Source organism: Pelodiscus sinensis, chromosome 2 (assembly GCF_049634645.1).
Source record: "Pelodiscus sinensis isolate JC-2024 chromosome 2, ASM4963464v1, whole genome shotgun sequence".
Lineage (NCBI taxonomy): Eukaryota > Metazoa > Chordata > Testudines > Trionychidae > Pelodiscus > Pelodiscus sinensis.
The window spans coordinates 42973977-42998621 of NC_134712.1; the positions used below are offsets into that span (position 1 = coordinate 42973977).

The 24645-nt window shown below is 41.7% G+C and overlaps 2 protein-coding genes across 5 annotated transcripts in view; one reads left to right on the forward strand and one right to left on the reverse strand.

The window, feature by feature from the left end:
* LOC112545133 (uncharacterized protein C8orf88) overlaps nt 1-24645 on the forward strand; it is a 132282-nt gene that overhangs the window by 89672 nt on the left and 17965 nt on the right. The window lies entirely within an intron of this gene.
* Nucleotides 1-24645, reverse strand: part of NECAB1 (N-terminal EF-hand calcium binding protein 1) — a 119615-nt gene that overhangs the window by 52676 nt on the left and 42294 nt on the right. For both annotated transcript variants that reach the window (XM_014575687.3, XM_006127493.4), the window contains exons 3-5: nt 18571-18679; nt 8319-8344; nt 4433-4530 (exon numbers count right to left, since the gene is read on the reverse strand). In XM_014575687.3, coding sequence (XP_014431173.1) covers nt 4433-4530; nt 8319-8344; nt 18571-18679 — 233 coding nt within the window. The remainder of the gene's footprint in view (nt 1-4432; nt 4531-8318; nt 8345-18570; nt 18680-24645) is intronic.

The following is a 24645-nucleotide window of genomic DNA, read 5'->3' on the forward strand; positions in this document are numbered from 1 at the left end:
GAAGGAGGTGAGGGAGGAATGGGGCACGAGCCCCCGATGGGGAGGACTGGGCTGGCTCTGTGGGCTTCTGGGGGTGGAAGCTCTCCTGCAGCCTCCCAATTGCCCCCTGTTCCCAGATGGCAGCCTGCGGCAAGTGCAGCCGGGCTGATGGCTGAGTGGTGTGATGTGCCCAGTATGGGCACTCCGGGCACTCCAAGCCAGGACTGGTTTTCAAGCGGGGCACCCCTGAGAACTGTCTGTCCGGGGTCGGGGTCGGGACCCTTTAAGCATAGCCCTCGGCTAGCCTGAGAGAGCATCTCCACGCTCTAAGTCCTCCTCTGATGCCCTGCCGGCGCTGCTTCCGGCCATCCTTAAGCCCTGTTCAGGGTCCACTTAATGTGGACATGCTAGTTCGAATTAGCAAAATGCTAATTCGAACTAGTTTTTAGTTCTAGACGTGTTAGTTCGAATTAGCTTAGTTCGAATTAACTAAGTTAGTTCGAATTAGCGCTGTAGTGTAGACATACCCTCACTGACTACTTAGTCATGGTCTATTCAAACATATTCTAATTCATAATCTCTTATGCTATTTCTTGTCTTAAATCATTGTAAACCTCTTAACTGCTTTTACAGTGTTTTTGCCCTCTATAACGCTTACGTTTGTTTTATCTGATTGATTTATATTCATTTTGGATCGGGTTTTAAGAGGATATCAAGCTATATTTTGAATCCAAAAGTCTCTCTGTGCATTTAAAGTACTACTGTATATTAAACTGCACTGATATTACATTATAGGGGTCAAAATCTGGTCCTGGCTCTAACCCTGTGATGCCCAGTGGTGCAGGAAAACATGTATAATTGGAAATATTCTCTGTTGATATGAGGTTAACAAAACTTTCCATATTGAAGTTCTGCTAGACTGAGGTCTACAGGATTTTACATGCTGAGAAGATTTGGCTTAATGGACTTAGTTAATGCAGATGCCTGTCAAGTGTTATTAAATGTCAGAAAATAAATGTAATGCAAAAAAAAAAAAAATCAAAGCAGCTTTATGGTGATTGCTTGATGCACATTAAAATCATGAATATTGTATTTCTGAATATGAATCAACCAATATTGCTTATTCTGATGCTACCAATTTCAGTTAGAAAAAATGTAAGAACAGTAAACAAAAAATAACACTGAATTTCAAATTTTTAGCTTAATGCTAATGGACTTTGTTCCAAAAGGTTTACATTGTTTTTGTTTTTTGAGCGGAAATAAATGTAAAAAAACCCTATAGTTGTAAGCTACACTTTCAGGATAAAGAGATTGCATTCCAGTACTGTACTTGTATAAGGTGATTTGAAAATACTATCTATTTTTTACAATGTAAATATTTTTAATAAAAATAATAAAGTGAGCACTGTACACTTTGTACTCTGTGTTGTAATTGAAATCAATATTTTTGAAAATGTACAAAATATCCACAAATATGTAAATGACATTAATCAGTTCTGATTGCACTATTTTAATAGCATTTTTAGCATTGAAATATTGTGATTTTAAAATCACTTAACAGCCCTATTGTCACTATATAGTACTGTGCAGAGTGTGCTGTTCAGTGTATCTCCAGAGGAAAGCAAAACCATTAACCATGAATCTAAGTCAAGATAATGTCTAGGCGAGCTGTAATGTTTTTAAATGAGTTGCTGTGGCAGCCAAATGTAATACAAATAGGAAAATCTGGGATATTTTGTATCTAGTCAGTAATGGTTTTACTTCCCAACATTCCTACTACTCAGACTCCGCCTATGTAATTAACTTCCAAAGTAATTCTAAATGTGCATTGTGTTTACATCCAATATTTACCAGAAGACACGTTCTGCCCCAAAGTACTATCCTATACATGTGGTTGATCGAGCAGTCTTATATTCAGGCAGATATTGTTAATACCCAATAGGACAAAGATATGAACACACTCAGGGTATGTCTACACTACCACCCTAGTTCGAACTAGGGTGGTAATGTAGGCAACCGGAGTTGCAAATGAAGCCCGGGATTTCAATTTCCCGGGCTTCATTTGCATCTCGCCAGGCGCCGCCATTTTTAAATATCCGCTAGTACGGACTCGGTGCCGCACGGCTACACGTGGCACGGGCTAGGTAGTTCGGACTAGGCTTCCTATTCCGAACTACCGTTACTCCTCGAGGAGTATATATTAACAATATCCTCGTTTCACGAGGAGTAACGGTAGTTCGGAATAGGAAGCCTAGTCCGAACTACCTAGTCCGTGCCGCGTGTAGCCGTGCGGCACCGAGTCCGCACTAGTGGACATTTAAAAATGGCGGCGCCCGGCGAGATGCAAATGAAGCCTGGGAAATTCAAATCCCGGGCTTCATTTGCAACTCCAGTTGCCTACATTACCATCCTAGTTTGAACTAGGGTGGTAGTGTAGACATACCCCCAGTGCCTATTGACTTCACTGGGAATTGAAGGTTCACAGCATCTCACTGGATCAAGCTCCAAATAAAAGTGTGATGGGGTATGTAAACACCACTCTGGACAACAAGTGTTTAAAATGCTGCTTGGGGCTTAACCCGCCCTACTCCGCCAAGCCACACAAATAGTCTGGAGGAAGACTTACAAGGGAACAATCTTGCTCAGTTCTTAGCAGACCAGGGAAGAAAATAGACTTTCAAACCTTCAGGAAAGCTGAAACTTCCCCAACCACCATTGCTTGAAGGTCCCTCCCTGAGGTAAGGCACAGCCAGGTCCTAGAGATCGAAACATTCCTTACTCTCTCTTACTAAGCTTCAGAGGGGTAGCCAAGTTAGTCTTTATCGGGAAAAACTTTAAAAAACAACAACAAATAGTCTTTAAAGTGCTACCAGACTAACAAAACATGTAGATGGTATCATGAGCTTTCTTAGGCACAGTCCACTTCTTCAGATGACTGAAGTGTTAGATGTCCAGAACCAAAAATAAATGGGGGAAGGATGTAGGGGAGGGGGAACGGAGAAAGAGGCAGTCGGTAGAAAAGTTTCAGAGGGAAAGTAGAGCCAGTCTGTAACAGGAAAAACAACAGACAGGCTATGTCTAAAGTACATCCCTCTTTCAAAAGAGGGATGTAAATTAGGCAGATCAAATGTGCAAATGAAGCAGGGATTTAAATATCCCACAATACATTTGCATAATTACATCACAGTGGTCTTTCGAAAAAGGGTATTTTGAAAGTGAAACTGCCATCTAGACACGGTTCTTTTGGGGGGAAAAACCTTTTTCGAAAGATCTTGTACTCCTTTACAGGATCCTGTACAGGATCTTTCAAAAAAGAGGGGGAGAGGTTTGGAAGAACCGCATCTAGATGGCAGTTTCACTTTTGAAATACCCTTTTTCTGATAGACGACTGATGCAATTATGCAAATGAAGCGTGGGATATTTAAATCCCCACTTCATTTGCACTTTCGATCTGCCCAATTTACATCCCTCCTTCGAAAGAGGGATGTAGTTTAGACATAGATAGCCCTATCTGTTGTCTTTCCTGTTACAGAGTGGCTTGGCATTCCCTTTGAAACTCATCTACCCCCTGCCTCTTTTTCTCCTCTCCCCTGTTTATTCTTGGTTCTGGACATCCAACACTCCATTCATCTGAAGAAGTGGGCTGTGCCTATGAAAACGCATGATACCATCTACATGTTTTGTTAGTTTTTAAAGTGCTACCAGACTATTTTTTGGTTAAGTTTTTCTCTCTTACTAAGTCAGTTTATTTGTGTTAACTCCCCTTGCTTTCTGTTTATGGACTATCCTGGAGATGGAAAGCCTTTGAAGTGTCCTGGATGAAGAGCCAAGTCACAGGAAGAGGCAGGCCAGCAAATCTTAATGGAGAGAGAGATGCCATGCCCAGTCATGAGGAGATGATGAGAGTCAACCTCTGCACAATAAGATATAAACTTTCTAGCTGTTGTTCTGACAACCCTGATGCAAAATATGGCATCTTCTGTTTTTATGGTACTGATGAAAATCCTCATGTTCGTCTTGCATAGATGATGCTGTTATCGCCCTTTGCAGGAATTACTGGGGGAAATACTCTAATCTGTGTTACACAGAAGGTCAAATGAGATTATCAGTGTGACCTCTTCTGACTTTAAAAATCTATGGAGCTGCAACTGGACATATTGTAAATAGTGCTCCTGAAATATTAAAAACTATTTCTTGAAAGTTGTATTATCAGTGCTTTTCTCATACTAGTCTTTAAGGTGCCACATGACTATTTGTTGTTTTTAATGGCTTCGTATTTTGGCCATTTTAAGAAGCTTGTTTCTCCTCTGGTAATAAAACAAGAAAATGTGAAAATAATTAAATAAGAGTTATCAAATACTTTTTGCATAATGTAATGAAAACCCAGCACATCAAATCACAGAAGAAAAAAACCTCAAAATACCGTGTAGAAGATAAATATCACTCCACTTACTTTCTTTGTTTTGTCCATGGCCTTAAGTATAGAAACATTTAGATCTTCTAAGGCAGACAGCATATTTTCATACTCTCCCAAGTGCTGGGAAAAATACTCTAGAAGAAGAAATCATGACTGTAATGACCTTTGATTTTTACATATTAGACCTAGTTAGTAAAATAAATGTAACAAACAGCTGACCATATTCTGAGTATAATGGAAATATGTACTTCCTCAGACAACTTTCAGTGCTGAATGAAACTGAAGAATTCTTCCACAAAGTTCTGTTTTACCAAGGAAAGTAATTGACATAACTGTATTTTTCTTTTAGCTACACTATATGTTCATTTGAAGGAACTAACGTTTGTATAGTGAATAGGGAATAGGATTATGAATTGAGAGACCATTAGGACAACTGCAGCATCTTTTGTTACTTGCAGTGTGAATTTGAAAAGTTGAATTAATATCTCTGCACTTTAGTGTAGACCAGTGGTTCTCAAAGTTTTTGGCCTTTGGCCCACCTGGCTCAATGCAAACCTTTCCGCATACCACCAGTTACTAATGGAAATTTACCGTTAATTACATAATTATGCCCATGCCATTTTGCTAGTGCTGCAGCTAGGGAGAACAGTTTAATTTAACCAGTAAGAAAGGAAATATGAATTTAAATGATTAAACAGATTAAGCGCTTATCTTTCTCGTGTTAATTTATCAAACTTCATTTTAAATAAAGTAAAATATTCATTTATGTCCAACCCAAAAGGTTTCAATGTTGTCTTTAAGACGGGCAGGCAACCTTTTTTGGGTCAGGGGCCACTGACCCACAGAAAAATCAGTTGGACCACACAAGTCAGAAGCAAAAAACAACAACCTCCAACACCCCTCCCAACCCTCTCAGATGTGGCCCCCAACTGAGACACCTCACTCCTCTGGTGCTCCAGCCCCTTGTGGTGATGGGGAGGGACAAGAGCCCTGAGGTTCAGGGCTTCCCATAGGCCAGATTTATTCTTCTGGAGTTCCAGAATTAGTGGATTTTGTGGACCCCCCTGGGCTCTGGGGTGGGGACAAATATGAGGGATTCAGTGTGTGGGACAGGGCTGCCAGCAAGTGGGACAGGGATGGGAGTGCAGGATCTGGGCAGGTGGTGAGGAGCAAGAGGTGAAGAGGAAAAACTTAGTAACCATTTTAATAATAATTTTTGGAAGAAGTAAAATATCATGGCACCTTTTTTTTGGTAAAAGTGTTAATTTTGAAGAATTTATATATATATATATATATATAATATTTTTTGCTAATCTAGTTTTTTTTTCATTTATCAACAAGCTCTCCTATGCAGTCCTTGAAGAAGGTATATTTTCACAAAAGTACAAAATGGCTGGGCATCTCAAGTTAAATATATTGTCCCTGAATCTGGTGTTACTTATACAGTACTATTATAAATCAGGCGCCATTCCATTAAAGTAATTATAATGACATCAGCATGAAATCAGAATGAGTCCACCTGTATCTCAACAATGTATAGCTTTTGGAGAGAGAGACATTCCTAAATGAGTTGATCAGTTAAGCCTTTATTCTTCAACTGTTGTAATTTTTGAGATAATAGTGATTCATATAGAGCTTCGTATGAACAAAGACACAATATGGCTGCAGAGCATACATCTGTTGATGAACCTGCTATTTAAATTAACAAGAAAATTTAAGTAAAAAGAGCTATGCTTTTTGCTTTGACATATTTTCTGTGTAAATAGGTTGAAGGATAAAAGGAAAGTATGCACTTTTAATGGAATTTTATTTTATCAATAGCAGATTTTTACACGGGGGTTATTGGAGTTATGAAGGAAAATATAGCTGACAAAATGTCAGCAGATTTTCAAAGCTGCTTATACATAAATGTAAAAAGCTCATAAAAAGAAATAAATACAGAGTATTAGGGATACATGGTTATAGAAAATCATGCTGTGGGTAGAATTAGAAAGACAATATAAAAAGATTAGACTAATACAGAGAATCTGTTAGAACAGTGGTTCTCAAATGTTTGTATTGCTGATCCCTGACACACAGCAAGCCTCTGATTGCAGCATCCCCTCCTTTATAAATTACAAATACTTTTTAATATGTAACACTGTCATAACTGTTGGAGACAAAATAGGATTTGGGTGTCTACTCTGACAGCCTCCAACCTCTACACAATAATCTCAAGACTCCTGAGAAGTGTCAGCCCCCAGTTTGAGAACCCCTGTGTTAGAAGACACACAATTGTAAGCATAAATCTGTAAACAAAGATGTGGTATTCAGTAGATATTAAATAACATTCTGGGGATGGTGGAAAGGAATGGTACAGTATATGGTCAGTATGAATTCAGGGAGTGGGGTCATTTGGGGTATGTCTACACAGCTTTATTTCGGAATAACTGATGTTATTTTGAAATAAAGTGCAGCATCTACACAGCAAGCATTATTTCATAATAATTTGGAGATGGAGGACTTCTTTCTCCGACTCCAGGAGGATTAAGGGAAGTCGAAGGAAGAGTATTTGTCCTTCCATTTCCTGCTGTGTAGACAGCGCCAAAAGGTGAATTACGCTATTTTGACTTCAGCTACACAATTGAAGTTACGTATCTTAATTTGACGTTTGCCCTGCAATATAGTTGTGCCCTCAGAGAATAAGCAGAGATGGATAAATTAGATGAATAATGATAGCAATATCTTTGACTCTCAGTATACTATATAGTAGACCTCAACTGACAGTATGGGGGTACGATTTTTCACCCTTGTTCAGTCTTTCTTTTACAATTTGTCAGCTATATGATATTTTATGATTGCTACCCACTTTATATCTTGGCATATCAGCCAGAATACTTTGCTCCCAAGAATACTGTTACAAAGAGAGAGTATTGTAAAACAGAGGTTATGAAGAGCTTGATTCTGACCCCACTTGTACTGTAATAAATCCACTTAAGTCAGTCAATATACACTCTATTATCTCGCTGATACATGTGACAGAGGAGGAAGATTAAAAAAACCCAAACAACCCAATAAGTGTGTACCCATGAGGTTTGAGACTTGAAAACAAAAGTGTGGTTTGAATGTAAGCCTAGATATCTACCATCTTCACTGAATATTTAGGCAGTGATTAAGAATCTAGAATCTTTAGGATAAGAATGAAAAAATGTAAAAGGACCACAACAAATGTCCAAGCAAGATTACACAAGAGCCTCATGAAGTATAAGAAATAATAAATATTATGGTGTGGTTATGTCTCCACTGCAGCACATGTAGACACACCTGAATCAGCTTTAAGATAGCTCACTCTGGTATCAATAGCAGTGAAGCCATAGCACCATGGATTTAAGTGTGGCCTAGTTGTCAGGTAAGTATCTAAGGTCTTGGGTGGGTTGGTACAGCTGGTGCTGCCACAACTTTGCTGCTGTTGGCATAGTACCTGAACTAGCTAGATGAAATATAGCTTTAGTATGTCCATGTTGCAAACACATCTCTGCTTGCAGTGTAGGCATACTCTGTGAAACTTTTTAGATTAGAAGGAAACAAGTCAGTGAAGTCACTAGTGCATAAGACTAAGGAAAAGTTACTAACAGATTGATATTGCTTAGAGCCTGAATTCAATTATTTGCCTCATTGTTCACAGAAATAAGTGAAATGTAGTGTGATTTAATATCCTGAAGGTGAAGATACATTTTATTTTGAGGAAAGAGAAATAAAAATAAGGCAAAGCTGTAAAAATATCTGAAGTGAGCATGTGGTTACTTCAGATTTTAAGGGCAATAGGCTCACATATATACTTATTCAGGGTTATCAAAGAGAAAAATGAGCTAAATTCACGTGTTCATTTGCAATAAACTTATTGCAACCTTGTTGCACGCTCGTCTTTGAAAAGGGAACTTACCACAGAGTTCTTCTGTATCAAGGTTGCTGAAAAAGTAAGAAAATATAAATTAATTAGTCACTGTTTTCACACTTTATTAGTAAGTAGTAAGATGCAAAGAGTCATTATATGGGTTACACAAATATCCAGAGTTATAAAAATGTGTGTATATATATATATATAATGTTGAAAGGATAAACATCTCATGTTTTTATTAGAGACTAGATTGAGACCTTTATCAGGACCAGATCAATCAACAGGTATCTAGTATGGGCTGCTGTTGGAGACTAATAAGGTTGTTGGTCTGACCCAACAAGGCAATTTCTATGTTCCTTTTTAGTACACTTTGTATCTGAACCTCAATGTAATTGTGACTGATACTTTATGATGTAAAATGCATTGTGGAGCTTACAGTTGTGTTTGGACCTGATAGAGCCATGGCTCCTCTATGAATTACAAAGAATTTTACAAACAATTAAGTTATATAATATGTGAAGTAGGTAAGCATTATCCCTTGTGAAAGTGTATAGGGAACAGCATAGTACTCCTTTCAGGGACAGACTGATTGCTATAGCCTGCAAATGATCTAGGAGGCCCTGAGGTCTGAGCCATATAAACTGGGCCAAGAAGCACAATTGGCACAGCTAAGTAGAGTGAGAAATAAAAGCCAGGTAGGCCACAATGGGTGGGGTTGTTTTCTGAGTACATTTATGCAATAAAAAAGACTTGTGGCAGAGAGTCTCAAACCCCAGGTCAACTGACTCTGGGTATGTCTACACTACAACCCTAATTCGAACTACTTTTTTCAAAAAAACCCTGCAGTCTAGACACAGCCTATGTTCATTGTAATAGTGGCAGAAGCTCTGGAACTGTTATCCCTTATGCAGAGGTATTAGTGGAATAATTATTTATTACACTCTGTGTGATGTGGTTACAGCAGAGAATTATATTGTTCTGAATAATGAATCTCAGACAACCAAATACACCTATAAATATACAACACAAAATGCTCTCTTGCACCAGAGGGTGATTTAGAAGATTGCAGTGACTATGCAGCTGGTTATCTAAATCAGTACTTCATCAATCTAGTCATCAAAGCTCCAAATATATTTACATTGCTAGTAACAGCCTTAAGAAACCTATAAAAAGTCGCTGTGTATATGTAAAAAGTGGAGTCCTCAACAATACCTACAGAGCCAATGTTTGGGCTTATATCGTTCGAAGTATGCCAACACAAAAAGGAAAACAAGGAGCATATATATCTTTTCTGAAACTAAAACTGAACAGAATTTGGAATTTTGGCCTGTTCCAGCAGTGTTACCCCAAATGGGGACAAGAAATTCAAATTTCACAATTTTTGCAGAAATTCAAGACTTTTTTAAAACTGGAAGCAGCAAAATGTTTTGTTTCAGCATTTTTGTTATCAAAATAAAACATTTCACTGGTCCTTAAGTTGAAATGTTATTTTGGTTTGGTTTATGGAACTGACCTGAAATGCTTCACTTTGTCAGTCTGACATTAAACAGCACTGTCTCATAGTAGTACAATGCCCCATGGAAGTTGTAGTTTGGGACCCTGATGTTTCATTACCCTTTTTGGGCCGTACATACTGCCTGGTATGACTATATCTTCCCTGATGCTCTTAGGGTATGTCTACATTACAAAGTTAATTCGAACTAACGCGTCTAGAACTAAAAACTAGTTTGAATTAGCGTTTTGCTAATTCGAACTACCAAGTCCACATTGAGTGGACCCTGAACAGGGCTTAAGGATGGCCGGAAGCAGCGCCGGCAGGGCATCAGAGGAGGACTTAGAGCGTGGAGATGCTGTCTCAGGCTAGCCGAGGGCTGCGCTTAAAGGGCCCCGACCCCCACCCCGGACAGACAGTTCTAAGGGGTGCCCCGCTTGCAAAGCAGTCCTGGCTTAGATTGCCCGGAGTACCCACACTGGGCACATCACACCACTCGGCCATCAGCCCGGCTGCACTTCCCGCAGGCTGCCATCTGGGAACAGGGGGCAATCGGGGGGCTGCAGGAGAGCTTCCACCCCCAGAAGCCCGCAGAGCCAGCCCAGTCCTCCCCATCGGGGGCTCGTACCCCATTCCTCCCTCACCTCCTTCCACTTACCCTTCCCTAGCCCCCCTTCTTATTGATGTACAAAATAAAGATAACGTTTCTTCCAACATTGACTCTGTCTTTATTGAACAAAACTGGGGGAGACTGGGAAAAGGAGGTGGGAGAGGGGAAGAGAAAGGCTGGGAGAGGGGAGGGCAACTAACATGATCAGGGGTTGGGAACAGGTCCCAGATGAAGAGAGGCTACCGAGACTGGGACTGTTCAGCTTAGAAAAGAGGAGATGGAGCGGGGACAGGATAGAGGTCTCTAAAAGCAGGGGTTGGGTGGAGAGGGTGCATTCATAAAAGTTCTTCATGAGTTCCCATAAAGAAGGACTAGAGGACACCAAAGGAAAGGAATGGGAAGCAGGCTTGAAACTAGTAAGAGAAAGTTGTTCTTGACAAAGCAAATAGTTAACCTGTGGAACTCCTTGCTGCAGGAGGCTGTGAAGGCTAGAACTAGAACAGAGTTGAAAGGGAAGTGAGATCAAGTCATGGAGGTTGGGTCCATGGAGTAGTCTTAGCCAGGGGGTAGGAGTGGTGTCCCTGCCCAAAGTTTGTGGAAGACTGGAGAGGGATGGCACGAGACAAATGGCTTGGTCACTGTCTCCGGTCCATCCCCTCCAGGGTCCCTAGGGTTGGCCGCTGTTGGCAGACAGGCTACTGGGCTAGATGGACCTTTGGTCTGACCCAGTACGGCCATTGTAAGCTCAGGGCTCAGGGTCGGGCGTCTCAGTGGACCCCCTTGATTATCATGCACACCTGCTCCTGGGTGGCCAGGCTGGCAGCTCTCCTGCCCTAGCCGGCCACTTTCCTGTGCCTAGTGCGGAGATCGTGGACGAGGTCCACGATGTCCGCACTAGCCCAGGAAGGTGCCCGCCTCTTGCGGTCCCGGGCAAGCTCCCGGGAGCCGCCAGCCTGGTCCCGGGAAGAGGAGGTGGGCTGGGGGACATCGGGTGGGTGGCTCTGTGCCGTGCCAGGTGCAGGGTCTGCTGGCTGGGTGCTGGCAGGCTTGCACCTGGCACGGGCACCATAGCCAGCCCGTGCCCCTTTAAGGGGTCCGGGGCCGGGAGGTGGGCAATAGAGTTTCCCTGGTGTTGGCCAGAGTGGCCACCAGGGAAACCTGGGGAGGGCTAGCCTCCCACTAGTTCGAATTAAGAGGCTACACACCCCTTAATTCGAACTAGTAAGTTCGAACTAGGCTTAATCCTCGTAAAATGAGGTTTTCCTAGTTCGAACTAAGCGCTCCGCTAGTTCAATTCAAATTCGAACTAGCGGAGCGCTAGTGTAGCGCCTATGAATGTTAGTTCGAACTAACGTCCGTTAGTTCGAACTAACATTGTAGTGTAGACATACCCTTAGTTACATGATTCTCATAATGCACCATGCAGCATGTTTGGAGGGAAAGCCATGTTGTATTATGGGAGATACAGTCTTCCTGGGATCTGGCCAAATGTAAAGAATTAGGTTCTGAACTACAACTCCCACAGGCCAATGTGCTGATAGAAAAAAAATTTTAATTTTTTGTTGAACTGATTCAAAACATTTGGGTCAGGGCAACAAAATGAAATATTCCAGTTTGGTTCAAACTGCCTCAAAGCAAAGTATTTTGTTTAGATTTTTCCCAGAGGAAACTTGAAATTTTTCTGCAATTGAAATTTTCTTTTTCAGAATTTCAGTTTTGCAGAAATTGCATTTTCCTTTGGAAAATCATTCCAACAGGAAATTTTCCAGTCAGTTTTATTTGCACCCCGTTCAAAGAAGTTATAACAGTATCAGAACTGTGAAAAATATCATGAGCTTTCAAATCTTCTATTTCCACAAAATAGTATATAACAGTATTTTATTATCCTCATGAAATATTGAACTTTAAAATCAGATCATTCTGAATAATTGTCTTTTCCTCCACACTTGGGTTATGTCTACACTGGCACGATCTTGTGCCAGTAATATGCAAATGAGGCTAAGCGTGGAATATCGCCACGCCTCATTTGCATATCTAATGAGCCGCCATTTTGCAGAAAAGGTTCTTGCGCCAGAAGAAGCTGTCTACACTGCCCCTTCTTGTGCAAGAAAAACCCTCTTGTGCAATGCCGCTACGCTGATTATTTTCAGGAATAAGGGCATTGCGCAAGAGGGTTTTTCTTGAGCAACAAGGGGCAGTATAGACGCTCCTTCTGGCACAAGAGCCTCTTCCACAAAATGGCGGCTCATTAGATATGCAAATGAGGCTTGGCGATATTCCACGCTTAGCCTCTGTAGCCAGACAGGCCCCCCCGTCACATCAATCTTGCTTGCCCCTCTGAGGTGCCTGTATACAGGGCAGAGAAGGAGCAATAAAAATCAGCATAGCCTTGAAAGCTTCGATGCGAGACCAGGATATGCGGGCTCCTCTGACCCTGAGTAAGCTGAAAACGTAGCTATGAAAAAGAACGATTAAGGCAATAAGCTGACCTCGAGGCCACGAGAACTGCCCTGGCTGGCACCTAAGTTGATACGATCACACACAGTCGTCCCTGGGAGAGGAATCTCTCACTGAGAAAAGAATCTCCAGTACTTCCAATTTAGTTATCTCCCTTACAAGTGTAAATTAAGTTCACAACTCCCTTGTAAGAACTGGTGTCACAAAAGACAGACCAGCATCATTTGCCATCACAGATAAGAAAGAGAAATACGTGACCCCCTGGGTATAAAGATGGGTCCAGTAGCACACTCACTCTGTGTGTCAATCTACCATCTACCTGCTGGTCGGGTTAGGTGATTTGACCTCCTGAGGTCCACGGGGACGCCCACCTTGTATTTTCGTCTTTCTGAGGAATTGAGGGACCGATCCTGGCCTGAAACGCTGGAACCGAGCGACGCAGAAGGGGGTAAAAATTGTACCCGTATGTGTCCTTTTGTTTTAGTGCATGCATAGAATAGAGCTCTTTAAAGATTAAGCTGTCACTTGGTACCATTACTTTCTATCTTCCTTTTTCCTATGTAACCATAAGATCTGTATTTGCTAGCAGTTAAGAAATAGAGCAATAGCCATTGTAACCATATGATTTATAAGCTTCTTTAATAAACCTGTAACTGTTTAAGCTTTAACCTGACTCCTTCAATTGCTGTAACAGAACCAAGCACAATTTTAAAAGAACTTCAGCCGGCCATAAGGGACAGGTATAGGAAGAGCTTGGGCGTTTTGGATCGTGTCACTCCCAGGTGACAGGTCCGTTGGGGCACCTCTCGGTCTTCCCTAGACTGCCCGCTGCGAAGGGATCCTGTATCCTAGCAGCTGAAATCTGAGATGTAATAAGCTCTTCCTATAAAATTCTGGGGCATCTGTCAGCCTATTGGCTGCCCTCCACGACGGGACCCCGGTCTTAGTGGTAAAGGCACGGACGTTAAACCTTTTTCTCGGTAACACACACACACACACACTGCCCTGACTGTCAGCTGACAGCCTCATTTGCATATTTCTGGCATAAGATTGCGCCAGTGCAGACATAGCCTTCGCGTTAGAGCTAAAATTTATGGTATTTATCATCTGAATGCTTATAATCCCTATTGACAACCATTATAAATATAAATTTCTGTTCCGGGAGTTGATGAAAATATTGCTGCAAAATTCATGCTTGAACCAAAGTTTAAGCAAAATGACCTGATTTTTAAAAGGTGACATCACCTCATTTATTATATTTTTTTCCAGTCTATTTGCTGTTGAATGTTAAATATTCATACAACTTTTCAACAGTTCCACAAAACTTTAAGGAAAACTTTGTATTTGTCCATCAATTCCAATTCAGCAAATTGAAGTGACTGTTTATGATCCATGCTTCTGCTTTCATAAAGCCTGTCTCATTTCTTATTGCATTGAGAGGAAAAGAGATGCTGGGGTTCAGTATTTTCTCCTTTTAGCTTTACTGGGTGATTGTAAATCCTCTGGTATATGAAATCAGGACATCTGCAGCTGCATGGGACTCAAGACGGATTCTCTGATTTTGATGGAAAACCAAGTAAGACCTTTCTTAAAGTTTTGTTGAACTATTGAGGTTTTGGAGTTTACATGCAGTAAAGCTTACAACTAGCATTAACTTGCACATTTGTTGTGGTCTTTGCGGCATCCCTATTATCTTGTTGTTTTTGTATGCCACTGAATTGAATAAGTGTAGTACACTTAAACTCCAGAATAATGCAGATTGATTGGACCACAAGATCAGAGGGCTAGATCTGGGCACTTTAATACCTGCCCAGTGTTAGAGGCCTGATGTAGTCCTAGAGGTTGGCCCTATATGTTGTCAGTATGGAGCAAGTTTTGGGCACATTAGAAAGGCAGCGAGGAAAAGTTTGCCAGGTCCTTCTTGTGATCACACACAGGAATTGGATAATCAGGCATGTTAATCTGGTATCTTTCATGAGTATTAAAAGGGGGACAAATTATCTACCATATCCATGATCTGCTCAATGCAAAAAGGAGCAGCTGGAAGCTGGTTACCTTGATTCTCTGCCCAGCTCTGCTGTATCCCTCACATAGTGAGGTGCTAGCTATGCCAGCTCTCCACCACTGGGGTTTTGCAGACAGTTTTTGTTCCTTTTGTGCAGCAGATTGCAGCTAAAAATGTGAACATAAATCTTCAAGAATTATTACCCACTGGCCCATTTCAGTCAACGGTGAGTGATGCAGTTATCATACTGCATCCTTCTTGACAGTCATGAGTGTAGAAGCCCGGTTACCGTCTGATGGCAGTTCTTATTTTGTAACCCTGACAGATATTCTTGTCATCTTTTGACAGCATTTCTCAAGGATGCCATTATTAGAACAATTACTGTGCAATGGTAGAAGGCAGTAGCAGGAATATTTGCATTTGTAATGAGCGCCAGCAGTTACTCACTGTAACCAAGAACTATTTCAGAGACTCCCAGTGGATAGAAGCATGGGCTCCTTGTCATTTACATTAAAATTAAGACTGCATTTGAGAGCTCAGAATTAGTAACAGCCTGGAAATAGAGATGGTCCCAGAAAACCTAGCATAACCTGGCCTAATGAATCAGTGGTGCATAGAGCTATTATTATGGCAAAAAAGCATGCTTTCAGAAAAGTGTGTTTGAAGCCTGGGACAAGGAAGTGCTTGGGTGGCCTAGAGTAAATGCGTTAACTTTTACAATTCCAACAAAATGAAATTAATATCTGAGGAACTGCTGATAGCGTGATTCTAATGAGTGTCCATGAAAGAGGCCTTGCACGTTGGTTTAGTGCAGGCAATGGTGTGTGAGAAGATCTGATGGGTGATATGTATGCCACTGTAAAGAAAAAATGCAGCACACTGTACTTCAGGATAACATGATTGATTGGCCAACCCAATCATAGGGCTACATTGTGACATATTGCTACCAGTCATAGGTTAGGGGTAGTGGCTGCTGTGCTTTAACCTGGGTGTCACCATTGTTACAGGGAGAAGTAGCCTGCACTAGGTCTCTTTCTGTTGTAGCCTACATTCATTGAGATACCAACACAGCTATGTTACCACGTACACTGTGGAGACAGAGCTAAATGTCTGTTCTCTTTTCACCCCTTCCCCATTTCCTCCTGCCCCCTGCATAGAGTAGAGACATAGTCACTCTGAAGAGCTTTCCCTCCTGTACTTGTTTGTGGGTCACCTTGCAGTCCCATACTCCCGTGTACTGCTGCACTAGCTGGACCAAGATTTGGCGTATAACATTCACAGATGTTTATATTCTTCCCCTACAATCAATGTTATGTTTAAAAGTGGGTTCCCAAATTATTGATGTTTGTGCAGTATATTCTCTCCTTTCCTCCCCTCTGACTACACTATTCAGGCAGATAATAAGAAAACCATTTTTGAGTCATACAACCTAATAATCTACTGTAAAGTTATGATGGGGTATAAAATAATTTTACTTTAATATCATTATCTTCAATTAACTTGGTAAAGAGAGATGCAAGAAACACAATGTAATACCTTCGACATCAATGCAGCCAAATGCTTAAGCCCTTGCTGAAAGTGCTTTCCTAAACAAGGATATTTTGAGCATGTGCATAAAATTAAATTAATGCTAGCATATATAGGGAAATTGGGGCTGTAGTGATGTTTTTTAAAAGTATTACAACCCAACACACTTTGGGAGGGAAAGGGCTTTACTGGAACAAAAACTGATTTACAAAACAGACGAGAGCTTATTTAAAATACAGTAAAAGCTCTGTTAGCCGGCACTCAGTTAACCAGAAAACTCAGCTAACCAGCATTTCTGATATCATAGTACAAATATTCAGTCTGAAATCTGGGACTAAAGTGCTGGGCAGTATATCATGCAATTGCATATTCTGCACTCTGTTTTTGTGGAAAAGAGGCAGAAGACAAGTAAGCAAACTTATTTCAGGGATTTATTAAAAAATAGCAGCTTCCAAGGTGTATCATTGGGTGATTACAGATTCAGCCCAGTCTCCTACATTTTCCATATCTACAATAATATTTGATGTTGATAATGATGACTTTGAGGCACTGAAAGATCCTGAAGTGCTGTCTAAATAATTAAAGAAAGAATACATTATATTCTGTATAGATTTGGTGCTAAGTGTATTTTTAATGATCTGGGTGAACACCATGAAGTGCCCATAGTGATATGTAGTGTCATAAAGTAACGTACTATACAAAAAATACCTGTATATACACAAGTGTTCAAGAAATCACCCTCTCTGCAGTGTAGCAGTATTATTGGATTGGAGAGTACTTATACTATTTTATACTTTATTCATTTTATTGTATTCTTAATTCCTGAAAACAGGTATTCCACTGCTAAAGTATAACTCTCAGTTAACCAGAATATTCAATTAGCCGGCACTCCCTATTCCCCCAATATGCTGGAAAACAGAATTTTTACTGTACTAAGATATAACAATGCTAATAGAGATAATGGATTCATTGTTCCAGTGCTTAGGTTCACATAATCACAATAAAAAATGTTGCCTTTCTTCCTTATCAAATGTAAATTTAGCAATTGTGGGAGGAAGGAGGTTCACAGATTATTTGGATCTGACATATGCTTTGATTCAGTGAGTCATAGTTCAAGGGCCAAGAATCAATTACATTTTAAAATAACAGTTTACATATTGTAAAGGTTGAAATTTTAAGTCAGAAAGCCAAAAAGTAAGTCATGTATGATTATTCTTTTTTCTTAACCTTTACAACATTGGCATTTTCCTGTCTGCCATCCACATGGATGCATAGGAGAATGTACCAGAAGTATAGTCGTTAAGGTTGCAAGGTGATTTGTAATCCCATTTTTCTTATCTGTAACTTTCTTGTTTTGGTCTTAAACTTTCTGTGTTTATTTCAGTGCAAAAATAAGATTTTTGAAAACTGAAAATCCTGTTAGCCATTTTTGAGAGCTCAGAGCAGGGAAAAGTAAATATACTTTTTTCTTCGCCTTATAAAGAAATTTGAGACCATCTCTGTGATAACTCAAAAAGAGTGGAGTTAGAACGAAAGATCAATGAATTCCAAAGTGTGTGTACCAAGGAATGCTGTTACAGAGCCAGTAATCATGTGAGCATGATAAAAACACAAATGACATGATAAAATTGCCAGTGATGGGCATAAACTGAATAGACAACCAAGCCACTGAGCTGGAAATTAATCTGGTTGGCAAGGAGGCCATGGTCCTGTGTGATTTGCCATGGTGAAGATGGAATATAAAAATGCATACCTTATTATATATAGTGGCCCTAATCCTAAGAGTTGGCTGAATTGTGCTTTTGTGTACAACAGGAATAGACAGCTGCCCAATTTTGGGGTCATCCTGGATTGATCCATAGAGTTTGTGCCTTTGTGGGAGGATATACACAGTGTTTGATGCCAACACCCCATTCTGCAAGACTATATTTCTGCATGTTTGGACACTTTTATTATTATTATTATTATTATTATTATTTATTTAAATATTTTTACCCTGCCTTTCTATTTAAAATATTCAAGGTGGCTAAACATGTGTACACTTAAATATGTGTCACTGATCAGCTCATGAGAAGTTTTGCTCCTCACAGTATAATTTACCTGAAATAACTCTTGTATAAAAACAGAATTAAACTTTTTTTTGCCAGAATTAAACTTCTTCCCAAATACAGAACATAGCTCTTTCTTGTAAGCTGCAGATACTTACTCAGTATTGTGTGTGTCAATGGTGTGAAAAAGCTCGTGCAATTCTTCTCCACTCAGGACTCCATCAGCAAAGTATGCTTTGAATTCCTCAAAAGACAGTTTGCCATCATCTGAAGCCAAGAAATCAAATCATCATTAGCTAGAGATACAGTTTTCTGTCTCCTTTAATTTAATTAAGCTGAACAGGAAATTTAAAAAAAATAGAACCACAGGATTAGATATTTAGATTCAATTTATTTGGAAACTTGGTAACAGATTATGTTCAAACCACATAATGAGTATTAAATTAAATGCATAAATAGCAGTAGTATATCTGCTGATCAACCTTTGCAGACATGGAAAAGGAATTGATCAAATAATGTAACATAGTATTTACTAAATATTCCCTGCAAAATTTAACACAAGTGTTTCAAGCCATCCAGAGAAGGTTACCCACCAGTCTATTATTTAGCTCTTTTCAGCATTTTTAAAGGTATTAGACATTGCTGCACTCAGCATTGCAATGTCCAGCTGATTTAGGACTGCAAATTCATCATTCTTCCTGCAACCTAGTGCTAGCTGTATGGGGATTTAGGTCGGCTTAACTAATGATGATTTTTACACCCCAACCAATGTAATTAAATCAACCTAATTTACTAGTGTGGACTAGAACAAAATCTCAGCTGGGATATGAGTTAATTCCATTTTCCAAACTAAAATACACAGTAATAAATGTTTTTCCAGCTCATGTCCATTCATAATTATCTATCTTCTCTGAGACAAGACTAAACCGCCACTAGCACCTTGACCTTTTGATGACTGATGGTCAATTATAGGTGTCGGAGGTGTTTTATGAAATTTGAAAAATTACCATATCATGAGAATAGTTAGAAGAACGGTATTAGGAATTGCATTAATCCCGAGGGGAAACAAATTCTCTGGTTATACTACTGTTACTGCATTATTTGGCAGTCTGTTTCCTCTGCTTTTTACTTTGGACTTAATTGTAGCATTCCATGAACTAACATGACACAACATCCTTGACTCAATCTCTGGTCAACCCATCCTATCTAATATTTTCCAACCATCAAATCTGGATTCCACCCTAATTTATTTTGTGGATGAAAACCTCAGATATGCATAATTTGTAGCGTGCATACTTTTTAGACTAGCTGGTGTCACTTCAGTGTGATGTGATACATCCTTCCAGAAAGATAAAAGGCTGCCACGTAGCTCTTTGCATCTCCTATGTTTGCTGTGTGTTGTCAGTCTAGCCTTGAGCAAGTATTCTGGATCCTATAGTACCTTTTTATAGCTTGTTCTGGAATAATCACAAGACTAAAGAACTTTCAGTATCCTTCCCATTGAGCCAGATAGCCTTCCTACCTCAAAAGAGATTTCAGAGGATAAGTTCCTTTTCCCATTTTTGTCTGTGACTAAATGGATAATGCAAAGCATTAAGCGACCTAAAAGCAATTCCCACAAAGCAGCTTTTGATTCCATATTTCTTAGCATCTTTCTTTAGAGGTGAGAGTTGAAACAGACCAATTGTCCCCTACCCTTGTATGAATTCTTGAGTGTAGCTTGTGATGAACTGGGAAGTTTCTTAATGCTTTGTAGGGGCATGCCTAGTTTCCCCTATGTGCTGCATGTTTACCTAGGTAGAGGGACAGAGTATATATGTGAGAAAAGGGGGCAGTTGTGACTGCCATCCATTTTCCTAGACCTAGCCCGTGGTGTCCAACACACTAGCCACATGTGGCTGTTTGGCCAGTTGAGTGTGGCTAGTTGTCTTGAACAATGTAGCTATTTGACCAGTTGAGTGTGGCTAGTTCATTATAGCAGTAGTCACTACTGTTTCAGATGGACACCACAGACCTACACAATGGGCAGACATTTAGTAACTTAGCAACTGACATACACACACACACCCTGCCGGAGCCAGCTAACAATGAGAACAAAGTGATGAAGTGTGAGCCAGGGTGGCTGGTTTGCCTGGGGAACACATGAAGGATGGATGAGTAGCAACTGCCTGACTGGTCTGTTGTAAGTGGGTCTTTCTCCTGGTTTGGGAGTTGGGAGGAGAGCCAGGAAGTGGGTTGTGCCCACGAAAGCTCATGATACTATATAGCTATATATTTTTGTTAGTCTTTAAGATGCTACAAGATCATTTTTTTAAGGTTTTTTTTTTTTGCTGTAACTTCATGCTTTCTATGCTAATTGGAACTGTTCTACACTGTGTTCCAGATGACTAATAAACACTGTTCCCTCTAATTTTTCCCACACATATGCAGAGGGCCGTAACAAGGGCAGAGCAAGTGGGGTGTTTCCCTCAGACACATCATAATCAGAGGCACAAAGATGCAATAAGTAAAAAATAATAAGATGCAAAAGTAGAGTGAAGCTCATGCTAACCTAAGGAGAGAGGGTGCATAATTAAGTTTTTGCCCAGAGCATGCAAATATCTAGTTACAAATGCTACATGTGCGGAACAAATTTTGTTATGTGCACCAATATGGAAGTAATGTGTGACACACAACCTCTATATTGATGCACATAACAAAATTTATGTGGTGGGGAAGGGCTGAGGAGTTCAGAGTGTGAGAAGGGGGTCAGGGCTGGGGCAAAGGGTTGGGATATGGGGAAGTCAGAATTCTGGTGGGGGGAGGGATTCAGGCTCTGGGGTAGGGCTGGGATGAGAGGCTCAGGGCTAGGGCAGAGGATTGTGGGGTGTGGGGATGAGGGCTCTGGTTTGGATGTGTGCTCTGCCGGGGATAGAGGTTTGGAGTGCAGGCTGCTCCAGGGCTATCGTGGGGAGAGTCGGCTCCCCCCCCAGTTCTCTCTCTCATCAGCAGCACCTAGTCTGGGTGAGGAGAGGGCTTCTCCCTGCCACAGGAGGCTCCAGGGCTGGGTTGGGGCTGGGGAAAGGGCGCCTCTCTCCTGGGCCTGGCAGGTCCGTGCCAGGGCTGGGGTTGGAGCTTGCTAGCAGAGGCCTCTCTCTCCCATTATAGCCCTGGAGCATCTACATGGTGTTTTAATAGGCTGCTGTGTGGCTGCACAGCTTGGAGGGAACATATCAAATAAACTCTTTTGTTTCACAATGCTGGCTGAGAGTCACTGCTGACTGGAAGTTGTGGTGCATGGTCTTTTGGGGCGGGGAAGAAAATTTTCCCAGGTGTCCTGCTCAGGTGGTGCACTCACTGTGGGGAGCTCACAGCATGAAGAAGGGTGCTGAAAGCTCCGATCTCAGTCCAGGAAGCACTGAAGCCAGGCCCCGAGTGCCCTGAGGGGCTATTACACTGAAGAGGGTGGTCTCTGCATTTCATTCAGAGCTGTTCCAGAGCACCGAGCCTGTGCACCGGTGACATAGCCACTGAAAGAAGGAACTGTGGGACAGCAGTGGCTGATATTTATTATATATGTAATTGAAGGATGCCAGTCTGCCATCTTGTATTGTATCTTTAATTTTTGTTAACCCTTTTTTCATCCAAAATATCTGAAGCATGGAGTTGGCCTGTATCCTGAAGCACAGGTTGGTCCATAAGGGAAGAAGAGAAGTAGTAAGAGAAGTTGCTGTAAGTGTCTTAAGATATTTCAGGATATCTTATGTAGCTGCGAACATTGGATGATTTCTCAAAGGAGGGGTGGCCTCTAAAGCACTGATAGGCAACCTAGGCTAATGAGTGGGCCATGAGTGATCCTCCATCTCAGTGGGCCTCAAGATTGCTTTAACCAAGACAATCTCCCAGATGATGGTAGTTTTGCTAACTGTGCTTACATAGCAAAAATGTGCAGGTTGTGCTGATTGAACCATAGCAGTGCTTGGGTTGAATGCAGAGGGGCTACATCTAGACTGGCCCCTTCTTCGGAAGGGGCATGCTAATTTCGAACTTTGGAATAGGGAAATCCACGCGGGATTTAAATATCCCCCGCGGGATTTAAATAAACATGGCCGCCACTTTTTTTCCGGCTTGGGGAAAAGCCGGAAAAGAGCGTCCAGACTGGCGCGATCCTCCAGAATAAAGCCCTTTTCTGGAGGATCTCTTATTCCTACTTTCAAGGATCTCTTTCAAGGATCTCTTTCAAGTAGGAATAAGAGATCCTCCGGAATAGGGCTTTATTCCGGAGGATCGCGCCAGTCTGGACGCTCTTTTCCGGCTTTTCCCCAAGCCGGAAAAAAAGCAGCGGCCATGTTTATTTAAATCCCACGGGGGATATTTAAATCCCCCGCGGATTTCCCTATTCCAAAGTTCGAAATTAGCATGCCTGTTCCGAAGAAGGGGCCAGCCTAGACGTAGCCAGGGAGTGCACAGTTCTCAGTCAATGCTGTGTGCAGTCAGCACGCACCTCGCTTCACGTGCTCTTGCCTTACATGTGTGTCACTTTAGCAATACTGATAGGAAAATAACTGCATGGACAGAAACAAGTGAAATCAGGCAACCCTGCATATGAGCAACAGTAAACAAAATGTCTCGTGGGCCACACACAGAAACCCAATGGGCTGCATACAGCCCATGGTCTGTAGTTTGCCCACAATGGCTCTGTCAAGGCTGTTCCCCACTCTGACACTCCAAATGCAGAAGGTGGGGGTCCACAAGACAGCTTCCAAACCTTGCCTTTACAGGCACTTGTTACAAAAACTTCCCCTTAGAATCTTAATACACAGATTTTGGGAAATTTGCTGCCACCATCAAGTGTTTTTTTTATCTGTAAAAAAAGAGTAGTGAACACTTGAACTCACACCTGGGGTACCCCATGCTCTTTTCATAGAATCATAGAGCTGGAAGAGACCTCAGGAGGTCATCAAGTCCAGCCCCATGCCCAAGGCAGGACCAATCCCAACTAAATCAACTCAGCCAGGGCTTTGTCAAGCCAAGACTTTTGCCGCAAAATTGCTTGAAAAAGAAGAGAAAAACAAGCTGCAGTCTCTGGCAGCTGACCCCTTAGTCAAAGGCATGCAGATACACACAGACAGACCTCTTTGATTGCCTGGGGAAGGGGAGGGTGGGGCACTCACCCTCTTGTGGGAACAGAAGCAGCAGCAACTGCTGCTGCTGCCTGCTATAAATGGAGAAACTTGCTCCAGCTTCTACTCCAGGGATGGGCAAAAGTTGATCTACAGGCCAGATCTGGCCACGAGGGCATCTGTCGGCTCCCTGCCTTCCCCGCACCCATTTGGCACTCCTGAAAGCCGGGTGCAGGGCAACATGTGTGTTTGTGAACACTGAGAGCCTGGAGGAAGGGGAGGCAGGCTCCTCACGCTTCACCCACCCCCAGTAGCTCCCATTGCTGGTTTCGACCAATAGCAGCTGCCTGTTTATAGGACAGGTAGCATGTGAAGTGCCCACTCCCTCATCCCCCGGGCTCACAGCATTCAGTTTAGAGCAATAGACATGGCTCTTGCAGCTCCCCTGAGCACGTACAGGGGCTGGAAGGCAGGGACCCTGGCTAAGAAACCTGCTGGACTGCTGGCTTGGAGCCAGATAAAGTCTCCCAGCCAGAGCCTATTTCTGGCGCCCCAGCTTCTCCCTCCCTCCCCCAACCCTCTGTCCTCCCTTTTGTTCTCCTACCTCATGTAACCCAAACCTTCTTCACCCCTGCTCCAGCCCCCATATAGCTTCCCAGACACTGCATCCCCTCCTACACCTCTCCTCATGTCACACACCCTTCTCAGACCTTGCACCCCAATCTTCTATACCTGTCACAGCCCAAATCCATGCACCCCCTCCTGTAGCCCTGCCCCAGGTCACAACCCCCTCCCAAGCTCTGTACCCCCCTCCTTGTCCCAGCCCATTGCTCCAGGTCAGAATCCCCTACTTCACTAAACTCCGTCCCAGATCCCACACCCCAAACCCTTACCCCAAGCTCCCTTCTGCACCCAACCTCCATCCCAGAACCCCACACCTCTTCCACTAATATAATGGAAGAATGTGGCCATCAACCACTTACTAAATTCTTGGAGTGTCTCCCCTGTATTAATGGCTTAAGGTAAGAAAGAAAATCCTTTTAACAGATTTTTTGAGTGTTGCAGATATGTAAAACTCTGATCTTAAAGATTTTTTTAAAATTCTCTGTTACTAATTAATACATGGTAAAC